The sequence below is a fragment of the Phyllobates terribilis genome, unplaced genomic scaffold (assembly GCF_046119375.1).
Source record: "Phyllobates terribilis strain yellow unplaced genomic scaffold, ASM4611937v1 Scaffold_5__5_contigs__length_657084704, whole genome shotgun sequence".
Classification (NCBI taxonomy): Eukaryota; Metazoa; Chordata; class Amphibia; order Anura; family Dendrobatidae; genus Phyllobates; species Phyllobates terribilis.
The window spans coordinates 19570494-19591711 of NW_027362765.1; the positions used below are offsets into that span (position 1 = coordinate 19570494).

General features: G+C 46.1%; 2 protein-coding genes across 2 annotated transcripts in view; both read right to left on the reverse strand.

Moving 5' to 3' along the window:
• LOC141270520 (uncharacterized) overlaps positions 1–21218 on the reverse strand; it is an 85854-nt gene that overhangs the window by 55825 nt on the left and 8811 nt on the right. The window lies entirely within an intron of this gene.
• Positions 12399–21218, reverse strand: part of LOC141270538 (uncharacterized) — a 62750-nt gene continuing 53930 nt past the window's right edge. Inside the window, exon 7 of the mRNA XM_073680587.1 lies at positions 12399–13553. Within this exon, the coding sequence (XP_073536688.1) occupies positions 12421–13553 (1133 nt within the window). The 3' untranslated portion in view covers positions 12399–12420. The remainder of the gene's footprint in view (positions 13554–21218) is intronic.

Sequence of the window (21218 nt, forward strand, 5' to 3'; positions counted from 1 at the left end):
CCATCCGCATATTAGAACGCATGGAATGCGCATCTACATATACAGTGATGCGTAATCCATGCGATCTAATGCAAGTCAATGGCGGCGAAAACGCAGCACTTCCGCAAAATAATTGGTAGTGCTGCGTTTTTTTCCGCATTGATAATCCGCAGCGGGCCGCTCACAGGCATCACGTGACCCGCCACTGATGTCACGTCAAGTGAGGCGTGACATCAGTGACGCGGTCCCCTCGGTGGATGCTGGGTTGTGGGCGGGATTTCCGCCCACAAAACACCCAATATCCACCACACGCTTTCCCAATGAATGAGAGGGAAAGCGCACAGTGGATGCCGGGTGTAACCCCGCCCACAGCCCAGCATCCACCGTGGAATGCAGAAGTAAGTTACCCTCGGCTGCAGCCGGAACTTGACGTGACATCAGTGGATGTCAGAGCCGGCTGCAGCCGGGGGTCACGTTATGCCTGTGAGCGGCCAGAGATAGCGCCGCTCACGGGCAGTAACTGCAACGCAAGGTATTTACAAAAATCCTTAGGGGCCCCGGGGGAATACATTAGGGGGGTAATAAAAAGTAGTGGACAACCCGTTTAAAGGCTTTATCTGTGTAAATAAAAAAAAAATCAGTTACATACACCCATCTGCTCCAGCACTGTCTTTTGACACGGTCCTGGTCTTTGCTGTCATGGATGTATAATTGTAGTCTTGAAATTATATATACTATCTTACTATCTTTTTATCACATGGCCATGTTGCTTTTATTTATTTTTAAAACTTTTCCTAACAATTTTTTTTTCCAAATTTTAACTTCTTTCGCTAAGTAGGATAAACAAGTTTCTTTCAATTGTAAAGAATCAAAATAAAAGTGTTGCAGGCAGAAAAACAGAAGAATCTGTGACTTCTCTGTATCTAGTGGTTATTACTCACCTGGGTAATCATATGTAGGAATCTCCTCTTTACACTGCTCATCACCCCTCACATAAGTCTCTGTAGTATTAATATGGGTCAGATCTTCACCCTGAAACAAATATTGTAAAAGTCACAGACAGATGGAGAAGTCCCATCTATGATCAGCTCTAATCCTGCCATCTCCACCGTTCTCATTACACAAGTATAAAACATATAATACTGGTGGATAACACAAGACTGAAAACAAGACCTTCACAGCCGTCTACACATCATAAGGGAGATCTCATGACACCTTCTCTCCATCTACCTGATGATCCTGAGGAACATTGGGATCTTCTAGCTTACAGTCCTGTGGGAGAAGAGGACGGGGACATCTCTCTGGTGTTGTCCTCTTACTGGATAGAACTGGAGGAAACACATACATGGACTGAATTCATTCTTTACATACAGATAATTATAGGCTGTATCTATTTAGTCCTGTCTATTACCTGGTGATGTGAGGGGCTGGGGAACTTCCATCATAACATCCTTGTACAGATCTTTGTGTCCTTCTAAATACTCCCACTCCTCCATGGAGAAATAGATGGTGACATCCTGACACCTTATAGGAACCTGACACATACAATGATACCATCATCCCCCCGATCCCTTCATAGCGTTACTGTATAATGTCCCAGCATTCCCAGCAGTGTCACCTCTCCAGTCAGCAGCTCAATCATCTTGTAGGTGAGTTCTAGGATCTTCTGGTCATTGATGTCCTCATGTATCAGGGGGAAAGGTGGAGGCCCTGTAATTGGTCTCAGGGGTCTTCTCCATCCTTCAGACACAGGCTCCTGACAGCGCTCACTAGAGTTCTTCTTCACTACTGTGTAATCCTGGTTATGGAGAGACACATTAATAAATCTCACTACAGACATTTCCAGAGTCCTCACCTCTCCAGTTCTGTCCATCTGTTATTCCCATATACAAGAATGATGTAATGTGACGTCATCAGAATCTCTCACCTCTCCAGTAAGCCGGACGAGGATCTCTAGGGTGAGGTGTAATATCCTCTCTGCCATCTTGTCAATTTTCCTTTCAATCCTTGACGGGTCAATCAGGAAAATTCTCTTATATAGAAGATCTCCACTGAGAGGTTCCGATATCATAGGGACCTAAATTTGGAGCAGATGGGCTAATGTGAAATCATAAAAAAAATCTCATGAACTACAGGTGCATATCACTAAATTAGAATATCATCAAAAAGTTAATTTATTTCACTTCTTCAATCCAAAAAGTGAAACTCATATATTATATAGAGTCATTACAAACAGAGTGATCTATTTCAAGTGTTTATTTTTGTTAATGTTGATGATTATGGCTTACAGCCAATGAAAACACAGAAGTCAGAAGACCCCCCCCCCCTTCCTTTTAAGAAAATCGCCTGTGCGATGCCTCTCTGCAAGGCTGATGACCATATGTCAATCCCTTCATTATTCAAATGCACTCCGTCGCTTCTCCAAAAACCACCCAAGCCATTTTCCAAACTAAAATGCCTGACCGATACTCCCCCATTCTCCGGGACTAATTTAGAAACGGCCCTATTCACTTTTCTCCGTGCGCTGTTTAGCCCCTCTATTGACCTGGCGTTTTGCCAACTCTTCCGGTGAACAATCTCTGACCAGACTGTTACCATCCCCGGAAAAGATGCACAGAGCCATGAAAAGTCGTGCCTGACATCCCTACTTAATACCCTGTACGGCCAAACTCCCAAGTCATTACCCCCCACATGCAGCAGCAATATGTCTGGGGGGCGATCTAAGCGCACAAATGTATTCACCTCCCGTAGCACTCCGTTCCATCCCATCCCATCCCTTTAAGCCGCAGCCAGCATATAGTGGCTGTGTCCCTAAGAATGCCAAGTTGTCTTCCATTTTGCCTCGCGTCTACTCTCAATGTGCCCCAGTGGACGTAGGAGTAGCCCATTATCCAGACAAGGGGAACCTAAGCAAGAGACAATATATGGTTAGAACACACCCTTAAAATATATATATTTTTTTACAAGCTAACTATCGCATCTGATCTCACATATGGTAAATAACATTTTGATTCCCACCTCCCAATTCGTTTGACGGTTTCAGCGCTAAGACCACACGCCGCTGCCTCTGTAGTGGCCCCTATCCGGAAGGAGTGGGGAGAAAAATTGCACGGATCCAAATCCACCTTTCTCAGACATGTTCTAAAAATGCTAGTGAATTGGTGTCTCAACAGAAATGTCCTATCTTCATGACATAGCAGGGGGCCATTGGAATTGCCCGCAAGCCTTTTGAAACGCTCGAATGCTTTTAAGGGGCACATTTTTGACCTCCGCACTGCTCCCAGCCTTACTTTTTTCCCCTTTCCCAGCTGGTCTGTTTTAGATGGTCTTAACCAAAATTCGACCCCTTCTTTTGTTGACAATACGTCCCTCGCTAGCATCGCACCGCCCTTTTTTTTTTTTAGATGTTGCTAAAAGCTCGCTGACTCTTAGAGCCCCAAAAAAGGCCCAGAAAAAAGCCAGCCTTAAAAGCGTTATCTCATACTCCGAGCTGCAGATCTCTGTCAGAGCCTCCCCCAGCCGTTGTAGTAGGCAGAAAGACACCGGGCGCCAGCTATCCCTTTGCGCCCTCCCCCAACGAAACCTTTTCACCGCCTGTTTTACTAGGGGATACTTTTTCAAATCCCTAAGTCCCCTGGTCCGTAAACCAAATCCAATGCCCGCGATTAACCGGTTTACCTTGGCGATTGACCACCCTTCCCGAGCTCCCTCACTTAACCATAGAAGCAGCAGCCCTACCTGATCCTGTTCAGATAACAAATCATTATATATCCTACTTTTCGACCCTCCCACAGCCCCCAGGCTGTCTGGTATGCCTTCCATGTGTTAAGGCAGGGTTCCCCAACTCCAGTCCTCAAGGCCCACCAACAGGTCATGTTTTCAGGATTTCCTTAGTATTACACAGGTGATAATTCCATCACCTGCACAGGCAATAATTCCATCACCTGTGCAATACTAAGGAAATCCTGAAAACATGACCTGTTGGTGGGCCTTGAGGACTGGAGTTGGGGAACCCTGTGTTAAGGGATAGGGACGATTATATTAGAGGTTGGGCTGCATGAATGCCAATATCCATAAGTGTTGCGGGCACTCAAGCCCTTCACCTCTGCTTCGGGGACCAACGACCGGAAGCGATCCCACTGAAAACGAGAAAGGGCCTTGTATGTGTGAGGCCATTATATAGGCGTCTATCAATAAACATTCCAATACTTGTTGCCTTAATACCCTGATTACTGGTGGGGAAGATGCTGACAAATTATTAACGACCATTACCATCCCCATGTTTTGCAGCGGAAACAAATCCTTTTGTTGCGCAGCTGTGGGACCCACAGTGTGACCGCTACCATAATTGGGAAGATTTCGAGCAGGGCTATGTTTTTTAACAACCCACGTCTCCTTCCAATTGTCGGGCAACTCCCCGGCACAGCATTGGTCCCTGAAATAGGCACCGAACCCTGTGCTACCTGCTGCGTCTGTGAATAGTTCTAAGTCGACATTATCCATCACCTCCTTCATTATCAATGAACGGCCGTTGTACCTATGGAGGAATGTCGCCCACACCGTCAAGTCCTCCCTATCCTCTTTTGACAATCTGATGTAGTGATGTGGAGCCCTCACTCCGGCTGTCGCCCCTGCCAACCTCTGGGAGAAGATGTGTCCCATGGGCATCACCCTACATCCGAAGTTCAACTTGCCTAATAACAATTGTGTCTCACTCAACGTCATCTTTTTTAGTCACCTGGCCCTTGCCACCTCGGCCCTCAGTGCCACCACTTTTTCTGGCAACCTGAGCTCCCACTTCTCCGAGTCGATGATTATCCCAAGGAAACAAATCTGAGCAGCCGGGCCTTCCGTCTTTTCGGGTGCTAAGGGAATCCCGAATAACTCCGCTACCCACTCCATGGTGTGTAATGTGGACTCACATTGCGGTGAGCCCTTTGGGCCAAAGCACAAAAAATCGTCGAGATAATGGATAATTGGTGCCCCTCCAGACACGTCCTTAACAACTCATTCCAGGAAGCAGCTCAACACCTCGAATAGGGAACAAGAAATGGAACACCCCATGGGCAAACAGCAATCTATGTAATAAGCTCCTTCCCAGAAGCAACCAAGCAGTCGAACACTATCTGGGTGTACTGGTAGTAACCTAAACGCCCCTTCAATATCTGTTTTGGCCATCAGAGTACCCCTCCCTAATTTTTTGACCCACCTGATCGTTTTGTCAAAGGAGGTATAGACCACAGAGCTTAGTTCTGTGGCGATGCCGTCGTTCAGCAAACTACCCCTTGGATAGGATAAATGATGTATTAATCTAAATTTATTGGGTTCTTTTTTAGGGACAACACTGAGTGGGGACACCACCATGTTTTCTAATGGTAGCTCCTTGAATGGTCCTGCCATTCTGCACAATGACACTTCCTTATTAAATTTTTCCGTAACTACTGCCGGGTACTGGTAGGCGGATTTTAGGTTTTTGCTGGTGATGGGGACCTTAACAGCGCCGGAGGGGATCAGGAAAGCCATCTCAAAGCCTGCTGCCAGCAGCTTGGTTGTTTCCCTATCTGGGATCCTATTTAGGAAGGGTAGCATTTTTGCTAGTTTCACAGGCATCACTCCTTTGAGAACTGCCAGATGTCCCACCCCCCCCCCACACCTTCCTTTCTTAAAGCATTTATCTGCCCCGTGTGATGAACCGTTACAAAAGGAGCAGGCATGCCTGTATTTACAATCAGAGGAGAATTTGCACTGGCTCTCATTGAATTGCCAGCATAGCCCTGACCTCTGTCCGCCCGCTTGACCCCCTTGTCTCTTATCTCTACTTCCGTGATGGCCAGATGACCCGGCCCCACCTGAAAAGGGGTGCCCAAACCTTGCCAGGGCTATTACCCTCAACCACAGCCCTATATCCTTTTGGTTCCATCTTATTGCTGGTAGAACTGCCTTTCTTTGCCGAAATTGCTCGTCATAGCTCAGCCAAGTTTGCCCCCCGTACACTCTGTATGCCTCCCCAATGGCGTTACCAAATAGGGCCGAGCAGTTCTCGGGTGCCCTCCCGCCTATGACACTTGCTAGGATATGGAAAGCCTGCGACCAGTTTCTGAAGGTTTGTGGGATTAACCGCCACCTCCATCTCTTTTCATCTTCCTTTTTATTATCTTCGCTCTTATTTTTGTCCAATTACCTCCTTCTTTAAATGTGCCCCCAGGGAACCCTCATAGCATACGTAAACCTCACCCCTTGCCTTATCGTCCAAGTGAATTGTGTCCCCTTTCTCCTTCGTTGTTTACTCTGACGCGGTCCCTTTTCCCCTGTCCTAACTCTTTGTTCCTTCCTACCTCACCTAATGGGACCCAGGCTGACGCTGGAGCCGGTGGTAGATTATTCGCCTCCAGTGAAACTACGCGATTTTTTAGGGCAGTCAGCGGTGATGGCTTCCCTCGGCGTGTCTGAGGGTGGGGGAGGCTCCATGGTGACCAACGTGCTCGGGCCCTGTGGAGGTCTAGGAGACAGAGAGTGGTTAAGGAGTAGGGGGATGCCGCTGCGGTGGATGCAAATACCTGTGCGGGTATCTGGGACAGGGGGTGGTTAGGGGGCAAATGAGGCAGTGTAAAATAGATAGGGGGTGGGGGAATGCATTATTCTGGCCAAAATGGTAGGGGGTATGCAGAGGGGGCTAGTGGGGCTGATATATGGGGCTGGTGGAGTGATAGGGGCTGTGGAGGGGCAGGTGGGGAACTATGCCTTGCTCCCCACTGTCCTCCGTGCTGCCGACGTTCTCCTGTTGCCATGTTCAGGCTTTGGCTGCACCGCCAGACGGCCGTTGGTGGTTTTGATGTCCCCGGTCACGTGACCGCAGGTCTCTATGACGAGACCGCCGTTCCTGCTGGTGACTTCCGGCGTGCGCAGGCCCAGGGGATGAAGGCTCCGCTCCCCGACCATGGGATCGCAGGTCCTGGTGGTGACTTTCGGTCTGCACAGGCCCAGGGGCATCAGGCTCCGCCCCGCAGTCACGTGACCGCAGGTCCTCATGTAGCTGTGACCACAGGTGCTGCCCCTGCTGGGGGATGCCCGCCTGCCTGGCCTGCTCCACCATCACCGCCGCGCCGTGCCCATCCCCCGACCGCTGCCTGCACACTTCAGGCAGCATTAGGTAAGCCCTGTGCTGGCTCCGCCTCCCCGGCAGGCAGAGACCTGCTCACTGCCACAGCTCTGGGCCGTGCCGGCTGTCTCCTTGTGGCACTGCCTCGGGCACGTGGGCCAGCTATATTTGGGGGGCCTGGAGGGTCTCTGTAGGACCGGGGGTTTTCTGGGGGAATATTCTGTGGGGGAACTGTGTGGGCAAGGAGTTAGTAGGGGGGTGGGAGGCTGGCGTCTCTACGGAGGAGCTTCCCCGCCTGGGCCTGGGGGCCCAGTCCAGGGATAGTCTCATTGGCGGCCTTGATCTTCTGGGACAACGCACCCTCGATACTGCAGCCTCCGGTCCTCCACCCACGATCCAGGCCATCTGTTCCTCCAGCCATCCAAAGGGGTGCTTGGCTGCCGCCTTCCGCAGGGCCTCCAGTAGCTGCTCGGACTATATGATCCAGGTAAGGGGGCTTGTGGCGTGTCCGGAAGCTGGGAAGAAAGATGAGGCCACTCACCCGGTGGTCTTATAAGCTGCCCCCTTACCCCCAACTTCTCCATATCTGACCCCACCTATGCCGCACCCCTGTCATGCCAGCTTCCGCCCTAATACCTTTAGGCCATTGCTCCAGCAGAGGGTCCAGCGATCAGGGACCTGCTGAGTAGAATGTTGCAGTTTTTGGTAAGGTTGGAAGGTGGTTCTGGGGGGGTTGGGTGTATCTTCTGAGGGGGCATGGATATCGTCGCCACAGGGTCACGTATCGCTGGTAGTGAAATGGGTGAGGCGGCGCCAAGTAGTGGTGGCACGTCTGAGAGTGGGTCATTGTCTAGTCAAATTGAAAAGGAAAAAGTGGACGCTATTAAGGTCGATGATAGAACAAAGGGGGAGGTATATGTATGCTTCGAGGGGCAGTTGGGGTCACGCTTAAAGAAGGAGGTAAAAAAAGAAAATCTGGAAAGACGAATATGTTGAAATTTTTTCGCTTTTGCCTCTTGAAAAATTTAACCTCAACAACGGCAGAAAGGACGACAGTAAGAAGGAGGAGGAAAAGCGGAGATGGCGGTTTATACCACAAATGTTTACTAACCGGCAGAAAAGGCAGATGAGCGGCTGGGGCTAATCAAGGGGGAGACTCCAGTGAACCATCTTGCGATAGCCACCTTTCTAAATAGATACCCTGATAGGGAAAAAGCCTAGACGCTTTATAAGGGTTTTTCGGAGGGTTTTAAAATTCCTCCTTCAGAATATCAAGTCCCCTTTTCTTTAAAAAATTTGTGCTTGGTTTTAGAATATTTGTGGGTGGTTTCTGAGAAATTGAAGAAGGAAGTGCGGTTAGGTCGCATGGCCGGCCGCTTTGTTTGCCGATTGTTGATGCAGTTGTTTCTCCATTAGGTGTCAGCGTATTAAATGGTGGGGTATGGTGGGGAAGAAGGAAAAAACCGAGTTGGCCATACCCGGTCATGTTTACCTCCCTGTAACGTCCTGAACTAGGCACCAAGGAGTGTGCCTTAATCCCTTCCATGCAGAGGAAGCCGAATTGGGAACTGCGAGAGAGGGATGAAACAGATCTCGGGAGTGCTGTGGGGCCGGACGAGAAATCCCTGAGGCTGACGAGGATCAGATGTAGGGATAGTGCGAGCTGAATGTAAGCAAAGGCTTGAAATATACTGTGTTAATGGAACTTGAACCGGTTGATGCTGATCCCAATACTGCATGTTAAGGACTGATATAATTGAACAGTCCAGTAAAGTTGAACTAGTTATAGCGAACAGAGTGTCCCCTGATGTGTGTGCGGTGAATCCAGGAGCCAAAGACATGGATGCAGCAGAGGTCTCCAGCCTACAAGTGAGTGAAAAGCAATCTTCACAGCACACTACTTATGGACTGGGACACTGTTTGTAAGGTGCCAGGGTGTGGAGAAGCAGCAGCTCTCCCACGGCTACTGCCCTGGGCATCTTACATGTACGACGTGTACAGAGCGGAGCCGTATGTGTACAATGTGTATGGAGCAGAGCCGCGTGTGTAAGACTTGTACAGAAAGCAGTGTGTATGGAGCGGAGCCGTGCACATATAACGCGTACCACATGTACAGAGCGGAGCCGTGCCCATATAATGCGTAAATGTACGAAGCGGAGTCGTGTGTGTGTACGACGTGTACGGAGCAGAGCGGTGAATGGAGCACTGTGTGTACGGACAAGAGCCGTGTGTGTACAACATGCGCAGAGCATAGCCGTGTGTGTATGGAGCAAGGCCGCGTGTGTAAGATGAGTACAGAGATCAGAGCTATGTATCTACAATATGAATGGAGCGGTGCTGGGTGTGTACGATGTTTGCAGCGCAAAGTTGTTTGTAAAATGTGTACGGAGTGGAGCCGCATGTGTACGATGTGTATGGAGTAGAGCCGCGTGTGTACGATGTGTATGGAGTAGAGCCGCGTGTACGGAGTGGAGCCGCGTGTGTACGAGCTGTACGGAGCAGAGCCCCGTGTGTAAGATGTGTATGGAGTAGAGCCGCGTGTGTACGATGTGTATGGAGTAGAGGCGCGTGTGTACGATGCGTATGGAGTAGAGGCGCGTGTGTACGATGCGTATGGAGTAGAGGCGCGTGTGTACGATGCGTATGGAGTAGAGGCGCGTGTGTACGATGCGTATGGAGTAGAGGCGCGTGTGTACGATGCGTATGGAGTAGAGGCGCGTGTGTACGATGCGTATGGAGTAGAGGCGCGTGTGTACGATGCGTATGGAGTAGAGGCGCGTGTGTACGATGCGTATGGAGTAGAGGCGCGTGTGTACGATGCGTATGGAGTAGAGGCGCGTGTGTACGATGCGTATGGAGTAGAGGCGCGTGTGTACGATGCGTATGGAGTAGAGCCGCGTGTGTACGATGCGTATGGAGTAGAGCCGCGTGTGTACGATGCGTATGGAGTAGAGCCGCGTGTGTACGATGTGTATGGAGTAGTGCCGCGTGTGTACGATGTGTATGGAGTAGAGCCGCGTGTGTACGATGTGTATGGAGTAGAGCCGCGTGTGTACGATGTGTATGGAGTAGAGCCGCGTGTGTACGATGTGTATGGAGTAGAGCCGCGTGTGTACGATGTGTATGGAGTAGAGCCGCGTGTGTACGATGCGTATGGAGTAGAGGCGCGTGTGTACGATGTGTATGGAGTAGAGCCGCGCGTGTACGATGTGTATGGAGTAGAGCCGCGTGTGTAAGACCGGTACAGAGAGCAAAGCTATGTATCTACAATATATGTATGGGCGGAGTGGAGCAAAGTTGTTTCTACAATGTGTGTAGAGCCGAGTGTGTATGACGTGTACGGAGTAGAACTGTATGTGTACGGAGCGAAGCAGTGTCTGTCTGAAGTGAATGGAACAGTTGCGGGGGGCGTGGCCACCACCAGGCACAACAACTCCATGTGCCTTGCTTCAAGATGGAGCAGGCACCTGAATCTAATCACCACGACTGAGGTAGAAGTGCTGAATTTTAGCTATGATGTACCCAATACGTCCAAGGTCGGTAAGTACCTACCGACAATGACGTACTCAGTACGTCCAAGGTCGGGAAGGGGTTAACTGACATGACCAAAAAGGGAACCGATTTTTATTCTTGGTCAGTGGAGGCAATAAATGCAAAAGAAACAAAATGAACATAAACCCTGCTGTAAATGAATAAATAAAAAGCAAATATAAAAATAAAATAAGGTTCTTAGTAACACTGTTTATAACAACTTAAACCAAGCTGAAATTCTGTGTTTTCTCTTAGTATTTTTTGCATGCTGTGCAAGCCAGGGTGTGGCCTCCCTTCCTAGATCTGGATAATACATTTAAAGTTTCCCTAGGCTGGTGTCCACAGTTCGGGACCCGGCACTTTGTCTGCCCTTATTCACACACTGAGGTCAACTTTGACACATGGTAAGGTTTTTAATATTAGAGTAGGACTCCCGAATGGGTTCACCTTGCCGTGGTGGGATAGCTTTCATGCTATTTTTGATCAAAAACAGTGTTACTAAGAACCCTATTTTATTTAAATGCACTTTTGCTTTTTATTTATTCATTTACAGCAAGGTTTATGTTCATTTTGCTTCTTGTAGGTTCTGATTTATGGCCATTGTGAACATGCGTTTATGTGCTGCACGTATACCAACTTAAAACAAGCTCAAATTCTGTTTTTTTTTTTTAAAGTGCTTAAACACCAGAAAGGCTCGGTGGGCTTTTTTTTTTGCCCACTTTGATTTTAATGTGAGTTATCTCCCGGACCTAAGAATGTTAAGGCTGACGCTTTGTCTCATAGCTTTGTCCCATTGAGGGACGAAAATCCAATCAATATTCTTAGTGAGGGGGGTGGTGGTGGTGGGTGCCCTGGGGGTAGATCTCAGGCAGTGCATTCAAGATGCTCAGGACAGTGCGCCGGAAGGTTTCCCTATAAACAAGCTTTATGTACCGTCCTCTTTAAGCGCATATCTTCTTAGTGAAGTACATGATTCAGTCTTAGCGCTGGGCACCCGGGTTCTTCTGCCACTTGGAGATCTATTTCTAAGTCTTTTTGGTGGCAGAATGCTCATAAGTATTTTGAAGAATATGTCCATAAATGCAGAGTCTGTGCTAAAGCCTCTCGTCAGGCTGCAGCGGGGTATCTCTTGCCTAACGAGGTTGTCGCAACCCTGGACTCATTTGTCTATGGACTTTGTCACCGATTTGCCTAACTCTGGCGATAATACAGTCGTGTGGGTGATGGTGGACCATTTTAGCAAGCTGGTTCATTTGGTTCCACTTCAAAAATTGCCAACCTGGTAAACCTGGTTTTGCCAATAGGTAAAATAAGCGACATAGAAAAAATGGCAAATACACACCTTCAATCTATGGTGTGACGGGGGGACTTGGGGAACTCATAACCAGGTGCGCTTCGAGAGGTACCTGCCCCTTTTTACACACTGTTTAGCTTCCACTGTGGTTGATAACAACTGGGGTGATGGGTGTTGGACCCTCGCTGATATATGGATGTCATCAATTTGTAAGCCTTGGAAACCTCTGTAGTCATCATTCATTGCTGTACAATAATTTTCCCTTCTAACATTAGTTGTCCTGTAATTGCTTTGTCATACAATTTGAACTTGTCTTAATGAGAAATATCTACAGTTATACATGTTAATGCAAGGAAATGTATAGTTAAGATCTCTGCTTTTCATCTTTGATGATCATAAAATTTATATTCGATTTTTGCGATGTTCATATTGACTTTAAATAAACATTTAGCCAATTCATGTATTGACAATGAAAACAAATGTGCATTTGTTCCATAATGTTAGTTTATTAACATGATCAATAAAAATACTGAAGCGAAAAACATTTTTTACATTCAGAGTATGAAAATAGCTTTTGACCCGTGTTACTTAGATGAGTGTAACTTAACTTTTCAGAACCACATTTCTCACATACAGAACAAGAAATTGGCTTCTCCCCTGTGTGAGTTTTTAAATGGTCAAGAAGACTTGACTTCCAGGTAAAGCATTTCCCACATTCCGGGCATGTAAATAGCTTCACTTCTGTGTGAATTCTTTCATGTTTAACCAGACTTGATTTATCTATAAAACATTTCCCACACTCCGAACATGAAAATGGCCTCTCCCCTGTGTGAATTCTCTGATGTCTAACAAGATCTGATTTCTGATTAAAACATTTCTCACATTCAGAGCAAGAATATGACTTCTCCCCTGTGTGAGTTTTTTTGTGATCAACAAGAATTGATTTCTGATTAAAAGATTTCCCACATTCTGAACATGAGTATGGCTTCTCCCCTGTGTGAATTCTTTGATGTCTAACGAGATCTGATTTATGACTAAAACATTTCCCACATTCTGAACATAGAAATGGCTTCTCACCAGAGTGAGTTTTTTGATGCGTGATAAGATTTGATTTCCGAGTGAAACATTTCTTACATTCTGGGCATGAAAAGGGCTTCTCTCCTGTGTGAGTTTTCTGATGTGTAACAAGGTGTGCTTTTTTGGTAAAATATTTCCCACATTCAGAACAGGAAAATGGCTTCAAACCCGTGTGAGACTTTTGATGCTCAACAAGATGTGATTTCTGTGAAAAACATTTCCCACATTGTGGACATGAATATGGCTTCTCTCCTGTGTGAGTTCTCTGGTGTGTAACAAGACTCCATTTAGCAGTAAACCGTTTCCCACATTCTGAACATAAAAATGGTTTCTCCCCTATGTGGGTTCTTTCATTTTCAACATCCCTTCTGTGACTTTTATTTTGTTTAACAGTCTGTGATGAATCATGAGATAGGACCTGATGGAAAGGATCAGATGACAGATCTTTGCTGTAGAGGGCTGAGTGTATATCTGAGATAAAGGCATTTTCGTCATTTATATCATGTGTGAAAAGATCATCTGTATTCGAATCTGAGTACAATAGATGCCCCTCTAAGGGCCTGGTACCGTTATCTGTCAAAAAAAAAACACTATTATTTTTTGAATAATATGATCTTCAAATTATATTGATATTTTATAACTTTCCTTTAGAAATTTTTTTTCTCAAACTGCATTTTCTGATAAGTAGTGTTGAGCCACCCCCGTAGTGTTCGGGTTCGGTTCGGTTTGTCGAACACCGGGATATTCGTGGAACTGTTCGTCGAACACCTTAGAACACCGTTAAAACCAATGGCAGGCAAACAAACACATAGAAACACATAGAAAACACCTTCAAAGGTGTCCAAAAGCTGACAAACTGCTCAGAAGATACTCTCTTCAAAAAAGCCGGCCGGCAATTCAGCAGCTGCATACACCGGTACCCGACAATTTAGAACAGAAAGAATAAAGCATCACACATAGATTAGATAGATAGAAACATGTCAGTCACATATATAAGTACAGTGACAGTGTTGCTTACTGTACTTGTCATTTAGTGTTAAAGGATTTATTAAAAAAAAATATTAGTGTTTTCATGCACCGTCTCTTTAAAAAAGCCGGTCGGCAATTCAGCATCGGTACCTGACAATTTATAACAGAAATAATAGAGCATCACACATAGATTAGATACATAGAAATATGTCAGTCACATATATAATAAGTACAGTGATAGTGTTGATTACTGTACTTGTCATTTAGTGTTAAAATAAAGGATTTATTAAAAAAAAAAAAATTGGCGTGGGGTTCCCCGTAATTTTAGTCTCTAGCGGAGGTTAAGCAGACGGCTGGGGCAGATGTTTGAAGCCTGGGAAGGGGGTAATACCCACGGAGCTTCCCAGGCTACTAATATCAGCCCCCAGCTGAATACCTAGCCTTTACTAGCTATTAAAATGGGGGACCCCCAAAAAAATGACGTGGGGTCCCCCCTATTTTAATAGCTAGCAAAGGCTAGGCAGACAGCTGGGGGCTATTAATAGCCCAGGAAGGGTGCCATGAATATTAGCCCCCTCCCAGGCTAGAAACACCAGCCCTCAGCCGCCCCAGAAATGGCGCATCCATAGGATGTGCCAATTCTGGCACTTAGCCTCGCTCTTCCCACTGCCCTGTAGCGGTGGCAGTGGGGTAATAGGGCTGGGGTTGATGTCAGCTTATAATGCCAGCTGACATCAAGCCCAGGTTAGTAATGGAGAGGCGTCTATAAGACACCCCCATTACTAACCCCATAGTCAAAGTTAAAAAAAACCCACAAACACCCAGAATAAAGTCCTTTAATTGAAATAAACACAATTCTTTATTGTTCTAAATTAAACCATACTTACCATCACGCCCATTCCAGCTTAAGCCAATGTCTTCTGCAATAAAAGTAAAATAATAAAGCAACATCATCCTTACCTTTCCATGGTTCCCACGACAGCTTCAGCTCTGCTACATTCACATGACAGGCTGGATCGCAGCCGAAAGCTGCCATCCAGCTTGCCATGTCGCAGACACTGAGAAGCGCAGGCATGCTTGTGCTCCTCAGTGTCTCGTTGTGACGGCATAAAGATGAGCCAAGGTCATGTCCAACGAACTCAGCTCACCTCATGTACGTCCCTGACAGCGTGGGAAAATTCTCCTGCGCTTGCAGTCAGCGTGAGAGAATTCTCCTGCTGAAGCGCTGAGCGCAGGAGAATTTTCCCACGCTGTCAGTGACGTGCTTGAGGTGAGCCAAGTTCATTGGACATGACCTCGGCTCATCTGGATGCCGTCAAAGTGAGACACTGAGGAGCACAAGCATGGCTGCGCTTCTCAGTGTCTGTGGCGTGGCAAGCTGGATGGCAGCTTTCGGCTGCGATCCAGCCTGTCATGTCAATGTAGCAGAGCTGAAGCTGTCGTGGGAGCCATGGAAAGGTAAGGATGAGGTTGGTTTATTATTTTACTTTTATTGCAGAAGACATTGGCTTAAGCTGGAATGGGCGTGATGGTAAGTATGGTTTAATTTAGAACATTAAAAAATTGTGTGTTTATTTCAATTAAAGGACTTTATTCTGAGTGTTGTGTTTTTTTAAATACTTTACTAGAAATTCATGGCGGTCATGTCTAATATTGGCGTGACCCCATGAATTTCGGGCTTAGGGCCAGCTGATAAAGGGGTTAGGGCCAGTTTGGCATTATTACCCAGTGAGCCACCGCACCAGGGCCCTGGATGAGTTGGGTACAGCGCCAGAAGATGGCGCTTTTATGAACGCGCCATTTTCTGGGGTGGCTGCGGACTGCAATTTGCAGCGGGGGGGGGGGGGGGGGCAGAAAGCTTGGGCCTCCCTGCGCTGCGGATTCCAGCCCCCAGCTGCCTAGATGTACCTGGCTGGACACAAAAATAGGGCGAAGCCCCACGTATTTTTTTTTTAAATTATTTCATGAAATTCATGAAATAATTTTTTAAAAAAAGGGCTTCCCTATATTTTTGTGTCCGGCCAGGTACAAATAGGCAGCTGGTGGTTGGGGGCAGCCCGTTCCTGCCTGCTGTACCTGGCTGGACACAAAAATAGGGCTAGGGTTAGCTAGTAAAGGCTAGGTATTCAGCTGGGGGCGGATATTAGTAGCCTGGGAAGCTCCGTGGGTATTACCCTCTTCCCAGGCTTCAAACATCTGCCCCAGCCGTCTGCTTACCCTCCGCTAGAGACTAAAATTATGGGGAACCCCACGCCAATTTTTTTTTTTAATAAATCCTTTATTTTAACACTAAATGACAAGTACAGTAATCAACACTATCACTGTACTTCTTATATATGTGACTGACATGTTTCTATGTATCTAATCTATGTGTAATGCTCTATTCTTTCTGTTATAAATTGTCGGGTACCGATGCTGAATTGCCGGCCGGCTTTTTTAAAGAGACGGTGCATGAAAACACTAATATTTTTTTAAATAAATCCTTTAACGCTAAATGACAAGTACAGTAAGCAACACTGTCACTGTACTTCTTATATATGTGACTGACATGTTTCTATCTATCTAATCTATGTGTGATACTCTATTCTTTCTGTTCTAAATTGCCGGGTACCGGTGTATGCCGCTGCTGAATTGCCGGCTTTTCATGTTTCACTGTGAGCACTGTTCCCATCGATTTGGGCAACCACTGTAATGCCACAACCACCATGGCTGTGGCATTACAGTGAGTGGCAGACAATCCCTGCATGATTGGTGCTCTAAATAGCGCCAGACATGCAGGACACGCTTTTGGTGCACGAACAGTTATCGAACATAACCTCGAACAGCCGAATTTTTTGCAAATCGGTCACGTTCGTCGAACGACTCGAACACCGCCCAAAACAGCTCGAATTTGAGATTGGCGAACAGTTCTAGTCGAACACCGCTCATCTCTACTGATAAGTAATGGATCCAAATATGTAAAAAGAAGACCCATATCTCTGAATAGGTTTGGCCATGCAGAGTCAGAGTCAATCTTGTCCAGAAAATTCTCGGAAGATGGATGGGCATACATTTAGGAAGGAAGAGGTCAGGTTTACAAAAAGTAAAATAAATGCATAGAAACCAGAACAGGCATTGAAGATTGTGTGATAGCTCAAAACAAGATGTTAAATCACAGATTTGTTATAGGTACTCAAACACAATATGGGGCTTTTTATTTAACCCCTTCACTACCCAGCCTGATTTTACTTTCCTGACCAGGCCAATTTTTTTCAATTCTGACCAGTGTCACTTTGAGGTAATAACTCTGGAACACTTCAACAGATTCCAGTGATTCTGAGACAGTTTTTCTTATGACATATTGTACTTCATATTAGTAGTAAATTTAGGACGACATTTTTCGTGTTTGTGAACTTTTGCAATTTTCAAACTTTGAAATGTTATGCCCTTAAACCAGAGAGTTATGTCACGCAAAATAGTTAATAAATAACATTTCCCACATGTCTACATTACATCAGCACAATTTTTGAAACAATTTTTTTTTTTAGGAAGTTAGAAGGGTTAAAGGGGTTGTCCGGTCAAAAGTGATAAGTCTGCAGTCACTCCGTGTGACTGCAGGCTTATGAATCCCCCCAGCGCAGGCAATGTGCGTTGAGGGATTCACCGGTATGAGACCCGAAACCAGAGGCTATGCATACGTTATACATACCCCTGGCCTTTCAGCACCGCCTCGCTCTATTCACTTGTATGGAGCGAGGCCACGCCCCGTCTACATACCCTCCAGTACCGGATCTCATACCGGCGAATCCACGCAGCGCACAGTGCCTGTGCTGGGGGGAATTCATAAGTCTGCAATCACACAGAGTGACTGCAGACCTATCACTTTTGACTGGACATCACCTTTAAAAGTTGATCAGCAATTTCTCATTTTTCCAACAAAATTTACAAAACCATTTTCATTTTAGGGACCACATCTGAAGTGACTTTGAGGGGCCTTTATGACAGAAAATACCCAAAAGTGACACTATTCAAAAAACTGCTCCCCTTAAACTGTTCAAAATCACATCCAAGAAATGTATTAATCCTTCAGGTGCTTCACAGGAACTAAAGCAATGTGGAAGGAAAAAATTTACATTTTACTCCAAAATTGTAATTTGTCCTGAGTATGCCAATACCCCATAGGTGGTGGAAAACTACTGTTTGGGCGCATGGCAGGGCTCGGAAGGGAAGGAGCACCCTTTTACATTTTGAAAGAAAAATTGGCATGATCGTTAGAGGATGCCATGTTGCATTTGGAGAGCCCCTGATGTGCCTAAGCAGTGAAAACCCCCCACAAGTGACCGGATTTTAGAATTGAAACCATTCAAGGAATTAATCTAGATGTGTGGTGAGCACCTTGAACCAACAGGTGCTTCACAAAATTTTACGTTGAACTGCGAAAATGAAAAAAAAAATTCCCATAAAAATGTTTTTTTAGCCCCGATTTATTTCACTTTCACAAGGATAGTAGGTAAAATGGACACCAAAATTTGTTGTGCAATTTTTCCTGAGTACGCCGACACCCCATTTGTGATGTGAAACTACTGTTTGGACACACTGTTGGAACTCAGACTTTGATGTAATGGTTTCAGGCATCATGTGTTTAGAAAGCCCCTGATGTTGTTAAACAGTAGAAATTCCCGACAAGTGGCCCTATATTGGAATTGATCAAGTGTTTTCCTTATATGTGAATTTTATAATGTGGTGGCATATGTAAGTTGTGTAGAGTGCATCAACTTGGCATATGTGATTTGTGTACAGTACATAAGATTGGCATTAGTGATGAGCGAGCGTGATCGTTTAACCCTTTCACCGAGCATGCTCGGGTGCTTACAGAGTAGCTTCGGCGTGCTCGTATATTATGTTCGAGTCCCTGCGTCTGCATGATTTATGGCTGTTACACAGCTTCAACATATGCAGGGATTGCCTGTTTGTTAGGGAATCCTCACATGTGCTGAAGCTGTCTTACAGTCGTAAATCATGCAGATGCAGGGTCTCGAATAAAATATATGAGCACGCCAAAGTTACTCGGTAAGCACCCGAGCATGCTTGGTGAAAGGGTTAAACGAGCACGCTCGCTTATCACTAGTTGGCATAGGTAAGTTGTGTAGAGTGCATCAGGTTGGCATATGTGAGTTGTGTAAAGAACATCAATTAACTTAGCAGTCCGTGAAAGAGTGGGTACAGTTTCCCATTCCTATTCTTTATACATAGGTCAGGTTTGTCGGGGCAGGTGTCGCATTGCCAAGTGGTGTCCTTTCTTATTCCCCTTCTGTAACACACGCTGCACTTATTTTGTGACCTTCCTTTCTTAGCAGTTTGAAGGACCTCACCTGGGAAATGTTGCCCTGGTACTATACGGTTACATTCAGTTCCGGAAGTACTGGGGCCTTCCTGACTTTCAAATATTAGGGCCTTGATCACTACCTCCTGGAACTGAAGGAATGTTCCAGTGTGGCTTGCACATCGTGATAGCACGTAATCGCTATACATTGCCACCTGTACGATTTGCAAGGCCAGCTTTTTGTACCACACCTTAGCTTTCCGTATGGCACTGTAGGGCTGGAGGAATTGATCAGAGAAAAACCCCCCCCCCCCATATGTTCTTGTTGTACCCCAGGACACAGTCTGGTTTGTGGACCTGTGTAAAAGTACATCGCGCATCAACATTTATTGTCAGCAAGAAAAGGGTATCCCTCTTACATTGGGCTCTGCTCTCACCCTTTCTGAGCAGCTGCCCAATTAATGACATAGGGAATCCTCTCTGTTTTTTTCGTACAGTACCGCATGCTGCTGTAGATCTGGCAGAGAGGGACTTAAAGTGGGATGCTAGTATAAAAGTGGCGGCACCAAATCCCAATCAATTTTCCCACTCACTCCCAGGACAGGGACACATTCAGGGAGTTTAATCCAGGTGTCCTTCCCTTAATAAACCCTAAATCTATGGATGTACCCGGAAATACTCTCGCACAGCTTGTAGAGTTTAATTCCGTATCTGGTTGTCTTACTGGGCAAGTATTGTCGGAATTTAACCCTTAAAATGTATTAGGAATTCATCCACGCAAATGTCCTTTTGGGGAATGGGCAACTCCGCAAACTTGTTGCTGAAGTGATCAATGACTGACCGAATTTTGAAAAGTTAGTCAAAGTTGGGGTCACCTCAGGGAGGACACTGTGAATTATCACTGCAATGCAAATATTTGTGGATGGCCTCAAAGTGTTTCCGGGTCATAGCCATGTGGAACACTGGAGTGTTATATAAAATATCAACACTCCAATGTTGCCAAAGTTCTGGCTTCGTCACTATCTCCATGTGAAGGACAATGCCCCAAAAGTTCATCAATTCTACTGCATCTATAGGAGTCCAGTTAGAAAACGATGAAGTGGGGTTTTCGGCCAAAAATTGTAGGACATATAAATTTGTTTTGGCCACCATGACATAATTACGAAATTCTCAGAGACTTTGAAAAAGTCAATTTCTGTGAGGCCAGTAGTGCCAAATTGGATTCCTGATCGGGCCACAAAAACAAGAATCAGTGGGGGAGGGGAGAAGTCCAGAAGGGGTCACTAATGGTGGGCGCTGGCTCATTTGCTGTCCTGTGGCATCTGCGTGGTGGTTCGTTATCACTTGAGGAAGAAGAGGAGGAGGACGAGGAAAAATAAAGGAATGTGAGAACCTCTCCCTCAGCATCAGTGTCGAAGGCAAGGAAGGCGTATGCCTCCTCAGCTGAATACCGTCTTTGGGACCAGCAGGACACTTAATTTTACGTGTGTGTGTGTGTGTGTGTACAGTAGTAGCCGTCAATTACTACTGTATATATTTACTTCCCCTAATTTAAATAATTATTTTTGATTCTTTTATATTTGTTGAAAAAACAACAACCGGACGCCGATCAGTGATATGCGTCACTGATCAGTGGCTCAGAGGCTGCAGGAAGCACGCATGGACGTGGTGCAAAAGGGGAGAAAAAACGGACAGAAAAAAAAAAAAGTCCTGACCAAAAGTGAGCATGGACGCGGATCAGTGATGTGCGTCACTGATCTGCCCTCGGTGCTGCAAGATGCACCCAAGGAGGTAGTGCAAAAGAAAAAAACGGCCAAAGATCGAGCAATCAAGAACTGATAAGCGTAGAAGGTGGGGTGGGGAATTGGTTAGGAATGAAGGGGGTGAGAGGTGTGGAGTGAAAAAAGAAGGGGACAGGAACAGGAAAGTAAGACCTTTCAGTTGGCAGCAGCACAATAAGTGGTGGC